The sequence below is a fragment of the Stegodyphus dumicola genome, chromosome 9 (assembly GCF_044657685.1).
Source record: "Stegodyphus dumicola isolate Sdum_Otavi_A_Nest chromosome 9, ASM4465768v1".
NCBI lineage: Eukaryota > Metazoa > Arthropoda > Arachnida > Araneae > Eresidae > Stegodyphus > Stegodyphus dumicola.
The window spans coordinates 21,372,714-21,395,819 of NC_140776.1; the positions used below are offsets into that span (position 1 = coordinate 21,372,714).

A 23,106-nucleotide genomic window follows, 5' to 3' on the forward strand; every position below is an offset into this window, starting at 1 on the left:
CATGGCTTGCTTTTTTTAAGGAAAGCAATTCATTCTCCTTTTCTATGAAACAGACACAGAAAGTGAAAAAGATCCTTTAATCACATCAATTAGTTGTTAAACTTCTACTGGCACCTACGCCTCACCCTAACATTTTCTGTCAAGTTTCATGACAGTTAAAAATAACCTTAGAGCCATAATCTTTACATAATATAATATGTATTTTTATACTGTTACAAACTGAAGCATTATACTAGATAGCATATAAACAATAACATTGACTTCCTTTCAGAAACCATAAAAATAATGCAATTTATTGCAAATTTTTCGGAAATTGATAAAGGAAATATTTAAAGAAATATATATCATTTTTATTCACTAAATCTTTTTTAAGAGCTGAAATGTTTCAGTTTCGAAGCAGATACGTTTTTCTATAAATGGTAAAGCAGAGAGAAGCTTAAATACGCTTTATTTATTGAAAGAGATTATATCATAAATCAATATACATTTTAATCTCTAATACTTAATACAAATTTTAAACGAAAAAATATGTCTTTGAATGAAAGTAATTCTCCTAAAAGAATCTTAAAATTTATTCAAAGGATTTAGATAGGAAACATTATTGCAAATATAATCTGAAGTAATGTGTCGTTTAAAGGCAATAAGGATTAAACCAGCTCTTAATAAATTTGAAGTGAAAAAAAAAGACTGCAAATATTTCATGCTGATAGTTTGAGAAAGGTTTTATCTAAAGATCCTGAACCTTATTTCAATGCCCAGAAATTATCCAATTTGTTTCTTTAGAACATAAATTTGTGGTTGTACTTTTTTCTTTGAATAAACTGCAATTTTGCAGTTTCGCATTTAGGATTTTGCTAATTTTGAAAAAATAATTAACAGATATTGATGTTAGGAAGAAAGAGCATAACTAATTATTTCATAACTATAATTGATGCAAATAGCACAATTTTATCACATTAAGTGAAATGCTGATACTCAGTACATTACCATAAATACAATAATACTGTAAATACTCATATATATTTTATGAAATAGTACATTCTGTAAATAATTCCAATTAGAAAATATAAATAAATTGCTAATCATATGATTCAATAAATGTAAACACAGTATAATAATTTTGTTAATTATTATTTTTTTTCGTTCGAGTACATATTTGAGTAATAAATGTAATGCCAATATTGTCAGGTTGCAATTTTAATGTAAAATAAGTTTCGTTAATAGAATTTAAGGTAAAATTCTATTAATGAAAGTTTTAGTTATGTTTATTACTTTGTGATAAATTTCATAATATGTTTTTATTTTAAGAAAAAGCTATAGAATATATCCGTTGATCTTTTGATGAAATTAATACGATTATATTTCTGCTTTCATTAATAATTTTACTACAATAAATGTTTCAGAATGATTTTATTAACGTTGTGATGAATAAAAATAAGAGTGCATAATAAGAAAGTTTCGCATGTAAGTTCATTAAAACACTCGGCTTTGTTGTTGAAAAAAAGAGTTTTCTGGAGAATATACACAACTATTTAAGTGTAAATAACAAATTCATGTAGATAATGATTCTTTTAGAATATCAGAACTCAGTATTTCTAAACCATAAGAAATTCCGAAAACAACAGAAATACATAAAAAAAAAGAAAAAGAATACAATCAAAATTTGATTCAACGTTATTAAGAAGATCTCAATTAAATTCAGCTTATTAAGAAAGCCACTGTGTTTCTGTTCATTCAAAATTAGCTGATGAATCATATTAAATTATTTAACTACGATAATTCTTCCGAAGTTTCCGAATATGAACTACAGTAATGAAATAATTTAAAATGCTTGATCCGGTAACCTTGAATGTTTGAATCTGGAGTGATTTCCAAGGAAGTGGGATTCAATTGAGATCTGATCTATTTCCTCTTGATAACGTTGAATCAGATTTTGATTGTATTTATTTTCTTCTTTCTTTATGCATTTTTATGTATTTCACTTGTATTCAAAATTTCTTTCTGGTTCAAAAACAGTCAGTTGAGGTTTTTGTTTACACTTATTATTGGGAGATTTTTGCATTGTACTGGTTTCAAAATTTATTTCGTTCATTTCTTTGTGGTATAAGTTCGAAATTTATTTCTTTTTATCTATAATTAAATTTTCAGCAACATTTTCCACGGAAATGAAATTGGGATACTTTTGTTTTAAAACATTTCTATAATATTATATATATGTTACCGGAAAAGTATGAACCTATAGAATACCTAGGCATTGTACATAATGCTGGACGATTTTAGGTAAAGTATGAAATAAGAGAATCAGTACGAATAAGAAAGAATAAGAGAATCGTCCGGTCGTAGTAATACCTAGGCATTCTATAGAATGACAAATGCTCTTTAGGCAAAGTATGAAGTAAAAAGTTTTGATAAGGTTATTATTTAAAATATGTCAGTGCCATTAAAAAACTGTTCTTCGAAATATGTAAAAAATATAATGAAATTATTTTGATGCAGCGTAATAAATTTGTATTTTCTATCTGGCTGAGACTGGGAATCGGTAAGATCTACCTGACAACGGAAGTTAAATTCAGAAACAATCATAAGTTTCATATCAGTGCCCTTTTTAATATCTTTTTATTTCTTCTGGCAGGCATGTGGTTGTTACAGTTCCATACCATTACGTGTAACGTTTTTGTAATTAGTTGAAAGATCTTTGGACATTCTGTCACGTCGTTCCTGTGCAGTACTTAAATGAGTTTTTATGAAATACAGAAAATAACTCAGCGTTCGTGACGTAATACTGTATAGTAGTAACGCTTTCTTTAACAGGGTAAATGAATACACTTTTCTTTTCTACAAACATCTTATCCTAGCGATTCGGCGACCAGTAGTCCCGTGGTTCCTGCTTAGTAGTCATTTTGGCATTTTTACGTCATTTACTAACTTCTGATAAGTAGTTTCGGTTCTTCGAAACGAATCGGAAATGTATTTCATACTTTGCCGCTTTGTCATTTAGAATTCTACGGAAGGTCTGGGAAGTATGTGAAATATGAATCGTTTCATACATTGCCGGCTTTCATACATTACTGGCTTTCATACATTGCCAGCTTAGTTAGGCATTATATACAAGGCCTTCTATAGAATGGCGGATTTTATACTTTGCCGGTAACATTGAAGAGACATTAGGTTAATTGAAAAGCAGGAGAGATGAATAATTAGCAACGCCTTCGCCCGGAATCGAACCGCGGACCTCTGGAATACCGACCCAGCGTGCAGAACCACTATACCACAAAGGCACGCTAGGAAGGTGGGAGAAATACCTTATAACATATGTTTATAATTTTACTTACAAACGTTGGAAATTTTATTTTTTTTTCTGAGCAAGTATCGTGCTTAGTTCGTTCCTATCAGCTAATATTTTTGGCATTACCGTATTCTCTGCAATAAATGCAAAACTCTCTGCACTAACGCAATTTTGTTCTGCATTTGCATACTTGAAAAAATTATTGAAAATTGAAAAAGAATATTGAAATATTCAATTGGTTTCGCATCAGGAGGAGGGGCATGCTTTGGTCCAGGTACTTCAGAAAAAGTATTCTATTCGTTCGAAAAAATTGTATCCACGGGTAAACATTCATCAATAATATCGTCATCGGAGGTACTTGCAGTTACTTCATCATCACCACAGCTGTCACTAATAACTCGTAATCTCTTAGAACGAATGATAATGTCACTTCAAGGTCATATACTGTTCATTATCACTTATCATAACATAGTCACTTTCAAATGAATCAGAGCTTGACATGGGTTATTTCCTAATTATCAGTATAACACTTGGCAAAAAAATTAAAACAAGTTCCGATTCCTATAAAACAACTGCTACTGAATTTCTGAATCCTATAAAACAACTGCTCTCAATAATTGTGTAAAGTATAGTAACCAACAGCAGCGTCTTCGCATTCTCGATGCAAAACAAGAGAAGCGCTATCGCGCTGCGCCGTATTTTTGGCATACGACAAGTGAAGCGCGATAGCGGTTAAAATACGGTGCTTTAATGGCACATAAAGCCTTCTTTAATAAGGTCAGCTCTTCACATTTTAACTCATTTTATCTCTACAAATTCTATGTAGTTCATCAAATACATTCGCGCTTGCCTCTTCTATTAGTCCAAAGAAGCAGAAGGACTTTTAATTTCCTTTTGGCATTTTGCGTTGATTCACTATAAACGTTCATTCACTTTTTAAATTGTTGCCGCCAAATATGAGAGCCCTGCATTATATTTAAAGAAATTAAATAATGAAGAATCTGCAGAAATCTATGTATGTTCCTCGCATTGTGATACTCGTAAAATAACGGTACCAAGAGCCATCAAATTTTGAATAACGTAATCTTCCACTGAATATGGACATCTGGAAGCCCTAATCTGGAATTTTCAATTTGTTTTATTATCGATTTCATATTTTGTAACACTTTAACGAATTATTGATTAATAAACTCACGATTTTAAAACGTGGAATGGCAACACTCTACGGAAAAGAAAATATTTTTATCCTAGCGCTCGAGATTGTGTATCGGAAATTCTAAAGATATGATTGTTTGAAAATTATTTTGCGATATTGCTGTTGAATTGAATTTCACAGTTTAAGTGCGGAAAACATGATATTTAATAAACGAAGGTAACATACAAAAGGTTAAAAAACGCCCCTTTTGGCATAATATAAAATCTCAAAGCTTTGAGATTTTGTTTTATTTTTATTTATTTATTTATTTATTTTTTGGAGACAGAGAAAAAGAGAACGCGCGTGTGTAATAGAGGGCATTGAAAAGAGACAGAAAATGATAGCTGATTTGAAATTAAAAGCACGTATTTTTAAAAATAAAATTTTAAATATATAATCTTATTCATAAATAATAAAATTTAAAATTTTATAGGATGAGTCATTTTTACTCAGCTGTCATACTTATGTGTAAAAGCATTTTGTGCCATAATATTCTTCAGTGTGGATGTATTGTGAATAGTATCGGAGGAACGTTTATACCTTTCATTAACAATTTCTTATTTATTATTCATACAGGCAATAATTCATAAAGTGTTCAAAATATCTGATACTGCTTCACTCTCCTTGGCATAAATTTTCAGAATTGTCTTGAAAGAGAATGTTTTAGTTATTAGCTATAATAAATGCTTTAATTTTTTATAACTAAATTAATTGATATTGACAAAAAAGAATCAGAAAATTTAATTCCATAAATTCATCAAACCCTAAATCACATATTTTAATGAAGATATACAAAAAATACATTAAAATTAAAAATTTAAAATAATATCTTAGTTATTTTCAGTAAACTGAGTATACTATATCAGTATATTAATTACTTCAGGCGAATATACTTGGATAAAAGTTTAGGAATTATGAGAGATGAGAATAAATGTGTAAATCCTTGTAATGTGTTTATCTATTTCCCATTTAATGTAATTTTTCTGACCTCTAGAAACAAAAGCATATGAAATTCCTGGAAAATGTAAATACGTAATTTTATTGAATTTATGTACTGCCAGTTTTTATACTCGTTAGCTGTGCTTTTATTTTAAAAACTAATTGTTGGATTGAATATTGCACAGCCTATATGATATTTCTTTTTTATTTGTAGCGGCAATTTCAAATCCAGACAGGAGGGGTCCGTCTTTCACTATCGAGCCGGAACCCAAAGTAGAATTCATGAATTCTACGGGAGCGGCTGTTGCTTGTGCCAGCTTAGGAAATCCCACTCCTCAAATCACGTGGATCAAAAAAGATGGATCCCGAGTATCCGACATTACAGGACTCAGACATGTCCGTCCGGATGGTACACTAGTCTTCCCACCTTTCAGAGCAGAGGAATATAGACAGGATGTTCATGCAGCAATTTACCGATGCGTTGCAAGAAATGTAGTCGGAGCCATTGCCAGCAGGGATGTCAATGTCAGAGCAGGTATGTAAATGTTTTTGTGTGAATGCTTTATATAATTTCAAAAATGAAATGCTATCTATATTATATTATAACATATGTGAATAAAAGTCACATGTAAATCAAATTACATATAAGTCACATGACGACATATATGTCATATATGTCAATCAAAATCGACATATATATATATATCATACATGTCAATCAAAATCGACATATATGACATATGTTTCATATATGTCAATCAAATGACATATGTCGTACATATATTTCATATTACGACATATATGTCAATTAAAATCGACATGTACGTCCTATATGTCATACATGTCAATCAAATGACATATATATGTCAATTTATGTCATTTTTTATCGATAGATATTTATATCGATGCATTTCAAGGACTTTCATTTGACGTATTTGAAACTTCCTTAGTTGTTCTTCCTCAGTATGTATGAGACGGCAAATTTAAGTTTACTTTTGATGGATTCTATATGACCTTTACAGATGAGTAAAGGTTATATTTGTCTGAAAATTATATTTGCCACATAAATCAATTACAACCGTTCTTTATATTATATAATTAAGCAAAGTCATCCATCTTTCTACAGTAACTGCAAACTAAAAAACGGGAGCTTTGTTGTAATGGATGTAAATAAAATTGAATATCATTGTATGCTATCAGAAGAAGCAAAGAAAAAGCTACACCACAAAATGTTACTTGCAAATAAGTAATAATGAAATGTGTAGACCACGTTATATTACCTTTTGTTGCTTCAATTATAAATCTACGCTTTTTTTCAGTTGCCCGCTATTCAGTATCATGTATCAATAATAATCAATACGCAGTCTGATATGTTTTTTAACAGAAAATGTAATAAAAATTTTAAATTATAGTAATAAAGATAATCGCAAGTAAGTTCAAGCAGTTAAGTTATGTTACATTAATTGGACTATTAAAGGTAAACAAAGTGAATTCAATAGACGCGTTTTGTTATACTTCAAGTGTACATGAATTTCTTGCATTTCTTTCAAGATTAATTTAGTGGCTCTTAAAATTAGCTCAAAACATGTATTTTTCCTCCCATTTTTAACAGAACGGTGCAAAATTCGTGATACGTTGGGTAATTCGTTTTTAGTAGCCATTTTGTAGCCATAAATCGCAATGTCATCGTATGTTTGGAAGTTTATAGCATAATCATAGGAGATGTAATGAGAGTTGTTACATGAAACAGAGAAAGTAAAAATTTTATTATCTATACTTGACGGCTTTTTGCATGAGGGCCGTTCATTAAATGATGTGTTATGGCATTTTTCTGTGAGCACATTTTTGAAAACGGTTGGAAAAACGTATTCACGCTTCTAAATGTACTATTCATAATTGCAAATATTTTATTTTTTTAATCCTTTGCGTATTTTGCTCTATGATTTTATTATTAATAATTTATTGCATTTTAATAAATTTATTTAAAAAATACTGCACCTGAAAAATTGCATTTTTAATATTAATTTTATTTTGAAATATATATTTAATAGTAATTTTAATAATAATTTTATTTTGAAAAACAAAATGTCAAATTCCTTGGCGAATGAGGTGAAAAGTTTGATATTTTGCGATGGAAAATGTATATGTACAAAATATAAAATTAAAAAAATGAACAACGATTAAGAATTTCATTGTATTATATGTTTTGAAACCATTTTTAATATTCACATATCACTCTAATTCTGATAATAGTAACAACAAATAGCAAGGTTTAATAAAACCAAGATTTACATTTAAATCCATGGAATATGATGAATTCACGTGGATTCCTTCCCATGTTGATATACGGGGGATTGAAATGGCAGACATTCTGGCGAAGGAGGCTTCTGAAGAGCCTTTGCCAATTATCAATTCACTGACATATCTTGAACTGCATTCCATTAGAAGACATGCTGACAGGCAAATTTGGCTCGTTCTCCCGAGTCATCCCTGGTATCAAGCTTATTGTCCTGGAAAATCCCTTGTTATGGATTGCGAAAGGTGTTTTCAGACAACACTTTCCCGATTCTCCAGTGGGCACCTGAAGGAACTTACTTTTGAAAGTGGTATCAAGATGCACCCAATTTGTTCTAAGTGTCACAATGCACCCGAAATACCGGCACATATCCTTGAGTGCCTGGAGTTGTCTCTTGTGGACCTTTACGGGTCTCCTGGGCTTGTTTTCGGTTTTTTGAAGGTGAATGGACTCGTGGACCTCGTCTAGTATATTCCTAGGCATGGAGATTAGTAACAACAACAACAGCAACAATGATGAATTCATTGTTCCGTAAATACATTGATTTTAATTCTTTAAAGTAGTGTTTATTGGCTTGTACACTAGATGGTTATAAATATAGTCATGCCTTTGTATAGTTATGCCTATATATAGTTCTAGCTAATTTATTTTTTAAACCTTGGTGTGTTGATAATGGCGGAAACGAAAACTGCAATAATAAATAAAGGCTTAAATTTTCAAACACCACGAAAGACAGTGCGGGTAAAGAAGGTAAAGTACAAATGGGAAATTTAAAACTCTATTTATTTACAACATTGTTTTGAAGTTAATTCTATTTGCACTAACCACATGTTCAAATTGCGTTGTATCTTGTCCAACTATAATGCTAAGGACACCTTGAGGTATTATAACAAGACAGAGTTTATGCTTGCTTCCAGTTCAGGCAAATTTCATACGCTTCCTGTACAGGAATAATCGTTCAGGTATCAGCAAAAATCCGAAATTACAGGATTCAAGTCTGCACATTGAGGAGACCTTGCATTCGTAATACTTGTCGAAATTATCAGATCATCTTCAAAGTGAGCATAAAGTAGTTCTTTCATTTCTCATGTAGCATGGGGTGTTGCACCATTTCGCATGAACATAGATTGGGATATTTTATTTCTTGTAAGTCAGGAATTATTTGTTGCTGCAGAAATAAACATCCGGTAGTAGGAATGGTCATTCAGACTGCACATCACCTATTAGGACTTTCAAAAATAATTCTGGGCAAGGAAAAAAGGCCACAAATGAAGTTAGTGATAAATCCATACCATGGAATGCAGAGGATATTCTTGCATTGAGAGAGTTCTGAGTATTCGTTGCTTTCTCTAGGACAACATGCACCTTTCTGATAATAAAATGTTCGAAGGCCATATACTAAAAATGGCTATTCTAGCCACCAACATGACCAATATTTTTTTTTTCTAAAAAAACATCAAGAAGATCGATGTTACAACATTGACTATTGGCATTTTAAAGATTTACTAATTTGTTTAATGGCCTTTTTACATTTCATGAAAAGGCCACCTAGCTGTCTGAATTTCCGATTATTTTTTATCAATTTTCTCTTCTCTCTAGGTCCATATAACACATATGTTAAGTTTCAGCTTATTAGATGAAAAGAAGACAGGATTTGCAATACGTCTGAGCAAGGTCATTTTAATTATACCTATCCTGTACATTCTTGAGTTTAGAATGAGAAAGGAGAAGAACATCTTAAAATGAAAATGCTTTTTTGGGCATGGTATTGTTTTCGGACGCAAAAAATAACGAATGGCAATTTTATACTGCTTAGGGAAATTACATTTTCTGTTCCTAAATCTAGAAATTCTTCTCTGAATCTGGAAACTTGATGGGACATCTTGACGGTTTGTTCTAATTTATGGTTTCGATTTCGGTTTAGAATTATTTTATAGCATTTTTCCCTGTAAATTATAACGAAGATTGAATCGATAATAATGTGATATTAAAGCATGAGAAATTATTAAATAGTTATATTAAAAATTAAAGAGTAATAAAAATTATTCAATTCTTTGGTTTAATTTAAATTTTGGGGAAAATTGGATATTCAAGAAAACTGAGAAAATCCCTTAATCCTTCTTGAATTTTCAGACATAATAAACCTACTAGCTTACCTGTTGCTATTAAATTTCGTTACAAGTTTCTTTAAAATTAGATCCTTTTTTCAGTAGATCTTCTACTGGTAGCTATCACTGAACAGCAAATTGGTGAACAAAATCCTTTTTGAGACCTTTTCTATCTTACAGATATGGCATTAATACCCTCATACTTCTAATCATACTGGTAATCTCGATATATTGAAATCTGGAGAATTTTATCACATGATAGATTATAGGAAAGAGCATGCTCGATGTGAATCCAGTAATCCGGATATGGATCTCTCTACTATTCCGGATATAGTAGTTGGCTAGCCAGCACCCATATCCGGAATGGTAGTAGGAGATGAATTAAGTTACTTTACTAAATAAATCGCCTTCATTAGAGGAAGAAATGAATGTGAAAGAGGCAGAAAAAGTAAAACTGGGAAAAGAATTCCATCACTCTTAATAAGTCTGTGATTTTTATGTTTTCCTTTTTCGAACGTGAGCTTAAATAATCATCCGGCAATTAAGTTCTTGTTTGGTATCAGACCTCGATTTGCTGTCATCAAATGAGGCTAATATAATTAATAAAGTACTAAAAAATGCTAATTGCTTAATGTTTCATGTAACAGTCATCAATCTTGCCATTGCTACATTTGACGTAATTCTGAAAAAGCTTTACATTTATCATAGCAACACTAATGCGAAATCTTTGAATATAAAATTTATTGCTTTTTGATTGAAATTGAATCTTTGTAAAATTATAGATGTTTATTTTCGATCATTTATTAATAGTTATGTTCTTACAAAATTCACAATTGTGAAAATTATACGGGAAAATACGTTGTTCTTTCATATGGTCAAAAGGTCATATATTATGGTCAAACCCGAACTGTACAAGGGCAGGACTCCTATATTATAGTTTAAAGCATAATATAAAAGGGCAGGGGTACAAAGTCAAAGTTTTCTTTTCTGTAACTGAAATTTTAGCAAAGCAATTTCAACAGTGTAGGCAGATTTTGGTTGAATTAGAAGAGAACTGGAATGGCTTCTCTTATTACATATCAGATTATGGATAAAAATAAAAAAAAATAACCTATGATATGTTTACTTGAATTTCTCAGAACTTAGTTTGAGGAAGAAGATTTAAATTTATAGTTTTCTCTCAGATTTAGTTTGATGTATGGAGAATTGCAACTGAATTAACTCTCATTCTAGGGAAGAATTTGAACACCCATTATTAATTTTAAATTGAATTCACAAAATAGTTTCAGGTATATGTTAAAAATCGTATATTACCCTAAAATGTAAGATTTAGACATGATACTATTCAGGCCCTCGGACAAAGATAATGCTTTGAATTACAAAAATTGCGTACATTTTTTTTTAATAATTTAAACATTTCTAGCTGTAAACGCGTAATAGAAAGTGATTCATATACACTGAACGCGTATAAATTCACGCTACATTTCTCATATGTAGATACTTTGGTATCATTTCATATAAGTTTTGTTACTTTACAAATCGTTGGAACTTTACTAAACACTAAAATATATTTTTTGAGTTTGCTGGAAGTCAGTGTCAGAGCTGCCTAACCCGAGTCATCCCATAGGTCGAAGTTTGTGTTTAGTGCTCTACGAGGTAATTCGTAGAGCACTTTTGATTTACCTACGCCATATACGATCAAACTCGTAGTGTTTTCATGTTGTCTGAAGATACCTGTCTTTTGGGGATTATAAAAAACACAACAAATTGGGCAATTTAAGAGATTTATGATAATTAATATAAGCATAATATAAATAATTTTAAAGTAAATAACATAGGATGTGTAAAAATGTTCAAGCAATTTATAATAATCTTTGTTATAATAATTGTTGTAAAAATAATCAGTCTTTGTTATAAGCAACCGCCAACCATGAATATATTCGTTATGGATATACTCGTACATGGCGCTGTCATAAAACATTTCTCTCAAAACCCGACTAAGGTACAGCTCGTATAATTAATAAAGCAATTAAAAATTATATAATTTCAATACCTTTCCCATAAATACATGTTTTGTGTTTTTATTTTACAATTAATTTTGTTATTTACACTTAATATGTTTCACAAACAATAATCAATCAACAAATGGACTGTATTCCTACACTTTTATTTTATTACACTTGTCAGCGATGCGAAATAATTGATACAAAATAAGCGAGCCATTCTACATGGCTGTCACAAACACAATTCTATCAATCAATTATCTTGTTGCCACACATAAAGTTCAAAACTAAAAGAAGAAAAACAAAAGGAATTTACGCTGTTTGCAACAATAAAATGAAGCAAACGATACTCACATAAACATCCTGGCCCTCGTTGAAATCCCATGGGATTTCAACAGGTGGAGCATTTTGAAACTTCTTAGTCTGTAATAAAAGATAAACATAAGAAAAAATAATACAAAATATTATATGGGAAGCAGTTCATAGTTTTTTAGTCTGAATAGGAAGAGGACACAATTTCACGACTGGTCGTTTTATGACACCATGACCAGTTTTAATACTAGCAACTCTGACTCTTTGATCTGAGCCCGGATGAACAGCAATTATTCTCCCTAACCTCCATTTAAGAGGCGGAAGGTTGTCTTCTTTGATGAGGACTAAGTCATTGACTTCTAAATTGTTTTGACATTTTTGCCATTTAGGTCTTTGTTGAAGCTGAGACAGGTATTCTCGACTCCATCTTTTCCAGAAGTGCTGAAAAATAAACTGTCTCACATGCCATCTGTCAATGTGATTGAAGGAACTATAATTTAGGTCTGGTTCAGGTATGGCAGTTAAAGACGTTCCTATTAGGAAATGACCAGGTGTTAATGCAGTTAAATCATTTGGATCAGCCGATGTTGGACACAATGGCGTAGAGTTGAGACAAGCCTCAACCTGCGCTATCAAGGTCTGAAATTCCGGATAGGTCAGCACAATATCACCAACAGTCCTTTTTAGATGTAATTTCATTGACTTTACTGCCGATTTCCATAGTCCACCAAAATGGGGAGATGATGGCGGGTTGAATATCCATTTTATTTCCTCTAAAGACAAAAATTTGTGAATTTCTTGATTTTGCTTACATTGCAAAAAACATTTTCTGATTTCTTTGTCTGCACCTTTAAAGTTAGTACCGCAGTCACTATAAATGTCAAATGGTTTCCCTCTTCTTGCAATAAATCGTTTCAATGCACTTAAAAATGCCTTTGTTGACAAATCTTCTTCCACTTCAAGATGTACTGCCTTGATTACAAAACACACAAATAAGCATACGTAATATTTAAATGATTTTTTCCACATCCTGCACGATGTTTAATCATGAATGGTCCAGAAAAATCTATTCCAGTTCGATGAAATGGTCGTGATTGTGTTACTCTAGATTCCGGTAGATCAGCCATTATTTGACTTGCAGTTTTAGCTCTAAGTTTACAACACGTGATACAAGATTTTACTACTTTTTGGATAGCAGATCTAGCAGCTATGATCCAAAATTGCTGTCTAATTAAAGATAGAAGAAGTTCCGGTGTTGCATGCAGATATTTGACATGAAAGTGTCTAATTATGATTTCTGTCAGATTGTGTTTTGAAGGTAATAAGATTGGATGTTTTTTATTTTCTGATAGTTGCGCATTTTTCAGTCTTCCTCCTACACGTAACACTTTGTTGTCATCTAAAATTGGACACAAGCTAAGGAGGTTGCTGTTTGTAGGTAAGTCCTTTCCCAACTCCAAACATTGAATTTCTTTAAAAAAGTGAAATCGCTGTATTATTCGGACAATACAGAAAGTTGCAGCTCGAATTTCATTACTAGATAAAAAAGACGTATTTCTTTCTAGATATGCTACTTTAGAATTCGATATGAATCTTAATATCCAAGCAAATATGCGTTGTAACTTTAGAAATGAAGATATATTTGATATAATAGCAAGTTCCTGTACAGGTTCAGAAACTACAAATGAGACTGTTTTACGTGCATCTGGTAATGCTTCTTCATCTATAAGAATATTTTTAGACAAGGCAATCTCACTGCACTTTAACCAAGAAGGACCATTCCACCACAATTGATGAGATAATAGTTCTGCAGGAAATAACCCACGTGAAGCACAATCAGCTGGATTTTCCTTTCCATCAACATGACTCCAGTTCTCAGGTGGTAAGATGGATTGTATTTCAGAAACTCTATTGGATACGAATACTTGCCATTTTTTAGGATCTGACCTTAGCCATGACAACACGATTTGTGAATCACTCCAAGCTTGCAATAAATCAAAATTTATAACTAATACAGCTTTTACAGACTGAATCAAGCGTGCCAATAACACTGCTGCACATAATTCCAGTCTTGGAATCGTAATAGATTTTAATGGTGCTACACGAGTTTTAGCTGTTACGAGTTTAACATTAATGTCAGAGTTATTGTAAGTTTTGATATAAATAACTGCTGCATAACCTCTTTCAGACGCATCCCAAATTCCGTGAAGTTCACATCGAAAATAATCAGGTAGCAGAATTTTCCTAGGTATATTTATAGAATTCAAAAGTTTAACTTCTCTACATAGATTTCTCCAATTTCGATCAATCTCTTCTGTTACAGGATCATCCCATGATAACTGTAATTTCCACAATTGCTGAAGGATCATTTTAGCGAGAATTACAAACGGAGCTATCCACCCCAATGGATCGAATAGTTTTGCTACGAATGACAAAATAATTCTTTTAGTCGGAACACTTTGATACTCTATTACACCGACATTACATTTGAATTCATCATTGTCCGGATGCCATTCCAATCCCAGAACTTTCAATGGTTTGTCTTCTATTACACGATGAATATTGTCACTATCTGTGTTTGTTAAGCCAGAGGTTTTTAACAATGACGGTTCACTGGTCGACCATTTGTGAAGCTCAAAGCCACCACTTTTTAGCAGATGTTGCAATTCGTCTATCAATGCAATACCTTCCGAACTATCTTTTACACCAGTTAACATATCATCAACATAAAAATCTCTTAAAACTATATTCTTTGCCTTTGGAAAGTTCAATCCTTCATCAATCGCTAACTGACTCAAAACTTTGGTTGCAAGATATGGAGCAGCTGCAGTTCCATATGTAACTGTTTTCAAACGACAAACTTGTATTTGCTTATACGGGCTATCTCTCCATAATATTCTCTGAAAATCTCTATCTTTTTCATGAACCTTTATCTGTTTGTACATCATTCTTATATCAGCGGTTATTGCAATGTTATGAAGTCTAAATCTTAGTAAAATACAAATTAAGTCATCTTGTATTTTTGGGCCTATCATTAGTGTATCATTTAAAGAAACACCTGTGGTCGTTTTAGCGCTCGCATCGAAAACAACTCTCAATTTTGTTGTTAAGCTAGAGTCCTTCAACACGAAGTGATGTGGGATATAATAGTGCTTATTCTCTAATTCATAATCTGTGTCTGGCACTAATTCTACGTGTTCTAGTGAAAAGTACTCTTTCATAAACTGAATATACTGGTTGTAAATTTCTTTCATAGATAACAGCCTCTTCTCCAAGTATTGAAATCTTCTGTACGCCACTTCACGGGAGTCACCTAGAATATCTCTATTATGTTTGAATGGTAATGCAACTGAATAACTACCCGATGTGTCTCTAAAATGCGAGTTTTTAAAATGTTCTTCACAAAGTTTTTCTTCATTTGTTAAAGGTTGTACATTTGGAAACTTTTCTAACTCCCAGAAAGAATTTACTAACTCATCTGTGTTTGTATTCAAATGATTTACATATACTGGCTCAAAATTTGTAGATTCAAAATTTGTAGTACCCGAAATTATCCATCCCAACCTCGAATTTAGAGCAAATGGTAGATCAGGACCACGTTTGACAATTTCTCCCGTCATTAAATGCAGAAATACATTTACTCCAAATAAAATGTCAACTGGTTGTGACTTGTAAAATAAGGGATCAGCTAATTGTAAATCACTGAAGTTATCGAAGATGATTGATGGCAAAGATACATAGGGAATGTTATCTGTCACCTTGTCCAGTACAAACGCTGATGTTGATACACGAATATCACTTTTAAAATGAGAAGTGAATACTAAATCGACTTCCCCATTACTTATAGTATTAAATTCTCCTAGACATGATACAGAAATGGAATTATCTTTCACTCGTAATCCTAATTTCTTCACACAATCCCTTGAAATAAATGATCTCTGAGATCCAGTGTCACATAAACATCTACACTTCACAAATTGTTGCTTAGAATTTTGAACTTTTATTAAAGCAGTACACAATAAAATGTGACTGGTTTGATTACCTTTTGCATTCGAATCATAATGAGAGGCACAAACTGTGGCTGAAACGTCCTTAGGACTCGTTAATTCATCTCTTTTAATGATAGATTGCGTAGGCGGAGATATACTGTTTAACTGAGTTTTATTCTTTGAATTATTTACAATGTGCAAAATACTGTGATGCTTCTTAAAGCAATGTTGACATGTATTTAAACTCTTGCATTTTTTGAGCAAGTGCATATTAGATAAACAATTAAAACAGTAACGATTAGATTTTACAAATTCTATCCTTTGCTGAACCGACAAATTTAGAAATTTCGAACATTTGGCTAAACTATGATCTTCTTTACAATAACCACAACCCAAAGTAGCAACCAGAACATTATTCTTATTTTGAAACACAGATTTAGGTACCTTATTACTTGTTGATTTGCTATTTTGAAGTGTTCTTGCATAGTTTTTTAGGAATTCAATTAAAGTCGTAAGATTTGGAATTTCATTAGATTTTAACTGACGTTCCCACCATAATTTTGTAGCAGGGTCTAATTTTTGCAAAATTAAATAAGTCATTAAAGTGTCACCAAAATTATCAATGGTTTGATTCAATACTTCTAAAGAACGAATTATTTCATTAATATTGTCAACTAAATTTAAAATAGCAAATGCTGATTCATTTTGAATAGTTGGTAAACTTAAAAAACGTTTAATATATGCAAAAATTTGTTCTCTCTTATTTGAATATCTTTCGTCTAACAGATTCCATGCTATTTCAAAATTACAATCCGAAATTTGAATGGTTTTAATAATGCGATATGCTTCACCTTTCAACGAAGCCTTCAAATACTGCAATTTTTGAGCATTAGATAAATTTGTATTATTTCTTACGCAAGCACTAAAAAGATCTTTAAAAGCTATCCATTCTGTAATATTACCACCAAAAGTCGGTAATGTTAACTTGGGTAATTTAATATTGTCAAGAACCTGTTCTGAAATTACACTATTAGAATTATTTTTATTATTTTGATTTTTTAATATTTTTTCACCTTTAAATTTCCACAAATAAATTTTATCTGTGTACTCCTGAACATTATCTATTTCGTTTTCTAATTCTTTAGTATCTGTAATTACACTTTCGATTTCAGAATCAAGCTTCCTTAACTCAGTTTCTTTTTGTTTCAATAATTCGACACATTCCTCTAGTTCTATTAAATTAATTTCATCTGCAGTTAAAATAGTTTCAATTTTCTTTACATAATTAGTAACACTCCTGCGTAAGACCGCTCTTTTTGTTTTAAAAGTTATAAGTTCACTCATAATTGTTCAATTCCAAAACAGAAATTTTTCTTAAATCACTTAACACTATTATTAAAATGAAATCGAATTCTATGTTGTATTACAACATTGTTCTTAAAATTTAACAACAAATTAAACGAATTTTTTTCAAAATCCACTTACCTCACAAAGTGGATAATTTTCACAAACCATATCATATTTGCGTTGTTAGAATACACTTAGAACAGTCACTATCTTCACTAGCTCTCCGGCTAGACTTTTGACCAACAATAAGTGTTCTATTAAACTTAATATATGTTTCACAAACAATAATCAATCAACAAATGGACTGTATTCCTACATTTTTATTTTATTACACTTGTCAGCGATGCGAAATAATTGATACAAAATAAGCGAGCCATTCTACATGGCTGTCACAAACACAATTCTATCAATCAATTATCTTGTTGCCACACATAAAGTTCAAAACTAAAAGAAGAAAAACAAAAGGAATTTACGCTGTTTGCAACAATAAAATGAAGCAAACGATACTCACATAAACAAATTTATTAAAATGAATTTGCTTAGTGGAACCGTTTTTGAAAATGACGCTCGTCAGCGAACGTGTTAAAACTTGTATTTAGTTCCCTATACTATTTAAGCTTAGAGACTTGGACAACGTTTTGAATTACAAAAACTACGGATATTTTGTTTTAATTTCACACTTTCTAAGCGTAAACGCGTAATCTGAAGTGATTCAGGTACATTGAACGCGTATAAAATCACACTAAGTTTTCTCATATATACAGGGTACGGCAGCGTTCATAGCGTAATTTGACTTGCGTAGCACAATGACGTACTGCATGAATGCGCGCCAGCTCATGCCGCATTCGTGTACTAATGAGATGCCATTTCGAGTGTGACAGTGATATGGACCGGTGGAGTGCACAGCATCGTGCCTTTGCTGTTGAAAGTTATTTCAAGAATAACTACTCTGTTATTGCTACCCAGCGTCTATTTCGGCAACATTTCAATTTGGGACGTTATGGGAAAGTTCCAGATGGACGGACCATTGCGACAGACATTTGAGTGTATTCTGTGTACGTACATGTAAAGTAACGTAAATTATGTGTATTATGTGCAATTCGGATAACAGCGCTCTGTTATTTTCGCTGGTCTCGTGATATTTTCGCAGCACAAGCACATTTCAGCACGCATTGTTAAATATTTTGGTAACTAGTGCCATAGCATTTAGTGTATTAATTTATTTTTACCCTTTTATTTGATGTATGTATGTATTTAAGCATTTCATTTACTGTTGTTAGTTTCTCAGCATTTAACTTACTGTAGTAATAAGCTCTTACAATAGTTGTTTTGTCCTATAATTGCTGATTTCGGCTCTCACTAAAGCTCTCCATATCAGTAGTAACAGTACTTACCTGCAGCCATATTTGGCCACAGCACCTAATACATTCAGGTTTCTTTGAATAGGGAATTTCGTTTTTGCTACAACTGTGTACTAAGCAGTGCACTTTTCCTATTTTTAATGGGGACACTCGAAGCCTCTTCTACTTCAGGCAAAGATATTACTACCTTGATTACTCCCGAAAATCCATCGTCTAAGGCCTCAAGACTTGAGCAAATTAACGCAATTACGGAGGATAGAGGGAGCACCTTACAGTGTGCAGGGTCAGATCGAAGCTTAAGATTGCAGATCACGAGAAATTACAGGATTTTATTCGTGAGATTCTGAATTTAGCCTCATAGCAAGAGATCCTTATAGCTAACCAAGAGGGCCAAATTCTGGAACTAACAAGACATTTAAATTTGCACAAACAGTCCTCAGCATCTGTAGCAGGAACCGTGGTAGTAGCAGCAACTTCACCAGCACAGGAAGTAGAGGACAGGCAGCAGCAGAAAGAAGTAGCAGCAAACGAAGGCTTTACCGTTGTAGTTAATAGACGCAGAAGACTAAAACAAGTTTCTCCAGCCACAAAGCTTCCTGACCACGTTCTCCTTATTAAGAGTAAAGACACGAGTCGCACTACTGAAAGTGTTCAGAAGCAGCTAGTGAGTAGCATTAAGCCTAATAAAGTGGGGATTAACGTCGTCCAAGTAAGGCCTACGCGCTCGCAGGAACTACTCATCAGGTGTAGAGAGAAGACAGACCTGGACAAACTCAGGACCGCCATCAGTGAAATTCCGGAATTAGATCACTCATTAAGTGTAAGAGTCCCCAGACCACCTAGGCGTACCATAATAGTCTTTGGAGTGCCACAGGACAGTACGGCTACAGATATCACAGAGGCCTTCTCCAACTTGTTCCCAAGTAACACGAAAGAGTTTATATTCCCTATTCGTTCCTACCCAAAGGAGGATAACACCTGCCATTGGCTAGTGGGTATTGCAACGGAACAGGCTGAAGAGTTATTAGAAAAGAAAAGAATCTACATTGGACTTTGCGCCTGCAATTTCAAAGAATATCTTCAAGTGATACGGTGTTACAACTGTCAAAAATTTGGGCACTTTAGACGTTACTGCAAGTCGGATACAGCCTGCTCCAAGTGTGGTGAAGGTCACCTGTTAGAAAAGTGTGACTCAGTTACCATCAACTGTGTCAACTGCAGCCTCGCGAACGAGAAGACAGGTAGCACCTTTGACACACAACATCCAGCAAGTGCATCGAAATGTCCATGTTACAGACAAGTATTGGCGAGTATGAGCTCAGCCAGGGAGTCCACTCAATAACAGAGAAAGTTTACAACAGAGATCGGTCTAACATCAAAATTTTACAGTGCAATCTCCAAAGAGCAAGAGCAGCCACACTCAATTTCATGGAGGTGATGTCCTCCAGTACAGCAGACCTGGCACTCCTACAAGAACCTTACTTGAGGGACGGCAAACTTCTTGGCCAACCTTCTACAAGTAAATCCTACGCCTCCAGTACGGGAATGGCAGCCATCTTGTATAACGGCCCTCTCTAAGTCCATTGCTTCTGGATACGACAGATTACACAGTAACAATCTTGATAGAATCCTCCAACATGAAAATAACAATCACTTGCGTTTACTTTCCCCCAAGCATGCGAATTGAATGCCTGCTACAGGAATTAAACCCAGCCGTACTGCGAACATTCCAGAATACCATAGTGGCGGGTGACTTTAACGCCACCAGCCCCTTATGGGGAGCACAAACAGAAAATCGCAGAGCGCAGAAATTGTTAGAATATGCAATAGCTCACGGAATGACAGTAATAAATAAAGAAGACTCTCAACCTACATTTGACAATGGAAGAGCAAAAGGCTGGCCAGATGTCACATTTGTCTCATCATCAATGTCAGCGTACATAAACAACTGGGATATAATGGACATACCCTCTCTGAGTGACCATCGTATAATTCAATATGAGATCAATAGTAGACTTACGTACCTAACAAAAAGACGTTTCAAGACCTGCTACGGAGGGCACACTACTTTAAAGTTTTACTTCAGGCCATGGGTGAGTGAAATCTTGGAACAACTGGATAACTGCGACTCCCCGGAGGAGCTGGATTCTACATATGACTTCATCATAACTAAATTAACTCAGGCAGCAAGAGCTTCCTACAAACTTAAAGCTATTAAGCCGAAAACATTTACATCGTGGTGGAGCAACCACCTCAAGCAAAGAAGAAGCAAAATACGAGCCTTAAGAAGGCAGGTGCAAGCGGAGAATGATGAAGAACAGAAAATATTAAAGTTGGTACGCTACAGGAAGGAGCTAGCGCAATACAAAAAGCAAATCAAGGCAGCGAAACAAGAGTCATGGCGTAAGCACTGCAGTAACGTGCAAGCAACCTATGGCACATTACAGAAAATAGCCACAAATAAGGTTTTTCAACCCCTACAACTTACCGCTAAAGTAAAACAAGATGCAAAAAGCAAAACAGAAACTCTAAACACTATCCTAGAAACAATCTTTGTTAAAGACCAGATGGAATTTGATTTAGTAACTCACAGAGAAATAAGGCAGAAGTTTAATAGGAAAAGCTGGAAAAGCAGCAACAGAGATATTACTCTTCCTACAGACCACGAAGTTCATAATATCATCAAAGCCTTAACAGACAAAAAAGCACCAGGTCCCGATGGTATAGATAATATCATTGTTAAAGAAATTCACAAAGAATTCCCAGGTTTGTTTCCAAAATTATGCAGAGCCTGCTGGCGACTCGGTCACTTCCCTAGAAGCATGAAACTAGCCGAAATTGCACTCTTCCACAAGCAGGGCAAAGATCCGTCAGACCCGGCATCTTATAGGCCCATAAGCTTACTGCTTTCAATCAGTAAGATTTTAGAAAAAGTAATTTTGCAACGCCTTAATTTCCACATGTGCAGGAACAAGTCTATAAACGAAAAACAATATGGCTTCTGCGCAGGAAAGTCCACAGATAATGCCTTAAAACAACTGCTAGACAACATAGAGCAGAACAAAGACAACAATATGGACACACTGGTTATTTCGTTGGACATCAAAGGGGTATTCGACTCGTTGTGGTGGCCAGATGTAGTCGAATGCCTAGACATCATCAAATGCCCAAAGGAAATCCTGAATCTTATACGCAGCTACTTGCAGGATCGTTGGATACAGGTTACAACGGACAATGATGTACTCAAAGTCAAGTTGGAAAGAGGCTGTCCCCAGGGTTCCTGCTTGGGACCTACACTTTGGAATCTTGTAGCGAACACAGCCTTTGCGCTTTATGACCAACAGCAAGGAGTGAGTATCCAGGCGTACGCAGACGACTTTTTATTGGTCATTTCTGGTAGCACGGACATTAGGTTAACGGCACAAAACGCAATCAATACTTTTGCGAGCTGGGCAAATCAGCACAAATTAAATATCTCAGCAGATAAAACTAAACAACTGTTTATATGTAAGCATGGAGCGCGAAATAGGATTCCCAACATTAAGCTAAATGGAGTCTCTATAAAAAAGGTCACTGACCTTAAATATCTAGGTATTATATTTAACAATAGGCTTTTCCTGGGTACCGCATATTAAAGAGCTTAAGCAGAAAATAAATCAAATTAGTAATTCCATGGTTAGAACATCAGGACCTCATTGGGGCACTCCAATCACTATGCTCAAAAGCTGGTACAGAACAATCTCAGAAAAGATCATATTATATGGGGCTGCCATATGGGGAAGGAAGCTTACTGCCCATATGAGAAGACAGCTTCTCACCATACAAAGAATGCAACTTTTGATCATATGCAAAGGTTATAGAACATCCCCAACTGCGGCACTGCAAGTGCTGGCGGGTATCCCTCCACTGGACCTTCTAGTGGAGAGAGAATCACTATTAGTAAGGACATTGCGCCTAGAAAATAACGTCTCTCTGTGGCAAAAGACATTCTACCATACAGACTATGAGAAGCGCAAGCCGATCATGCTTGGACACCCTGCAGATACTGATTTATCGCACACAATATACATGCAATACACGCCGCCAAATGAGAAGGCATTTGCCATTTATACAGATGGCTCAAGACGGAAAAAGGCACAGGCTGCGCCTACTGTGTACTCCAAGAAGGAGAAATGGTTAAAACTTGGGAAAGACGACTGGCAGACAAAAATACCGTCTTTCAGGCAGAGCTTCTTGCATTAAAAGCAGCCATCAATTTGGCAAAATATCA

General features: G+C 33.7%; 1 protein-coding gene across 2 annotated transcripts in view; it reads left to right on the forward strand.

Annotated features, from left to right (window-relative positions):
- LOC118181251 (cell adhesion molecule Dscam1-like) overlaps positions 1-23,106 on the forward strand; it is a 1,046,077-nt gene that overhangs the window by 320,287 nt on the left and 702,684 nt on the right. For both annotated transcript variants that reach the window (XM_085823270.1, XM_085823269.1), the window contains exon 2: positions 5,635-5,955. In XM_085823270.1, the coding sequence (XP_085679396.1) occupies positions 5,635-5,955 (321 nt within the window). The remainder of the gene's footprint in view (positions 1-5,634; positions 5,956-23,106) is intronic.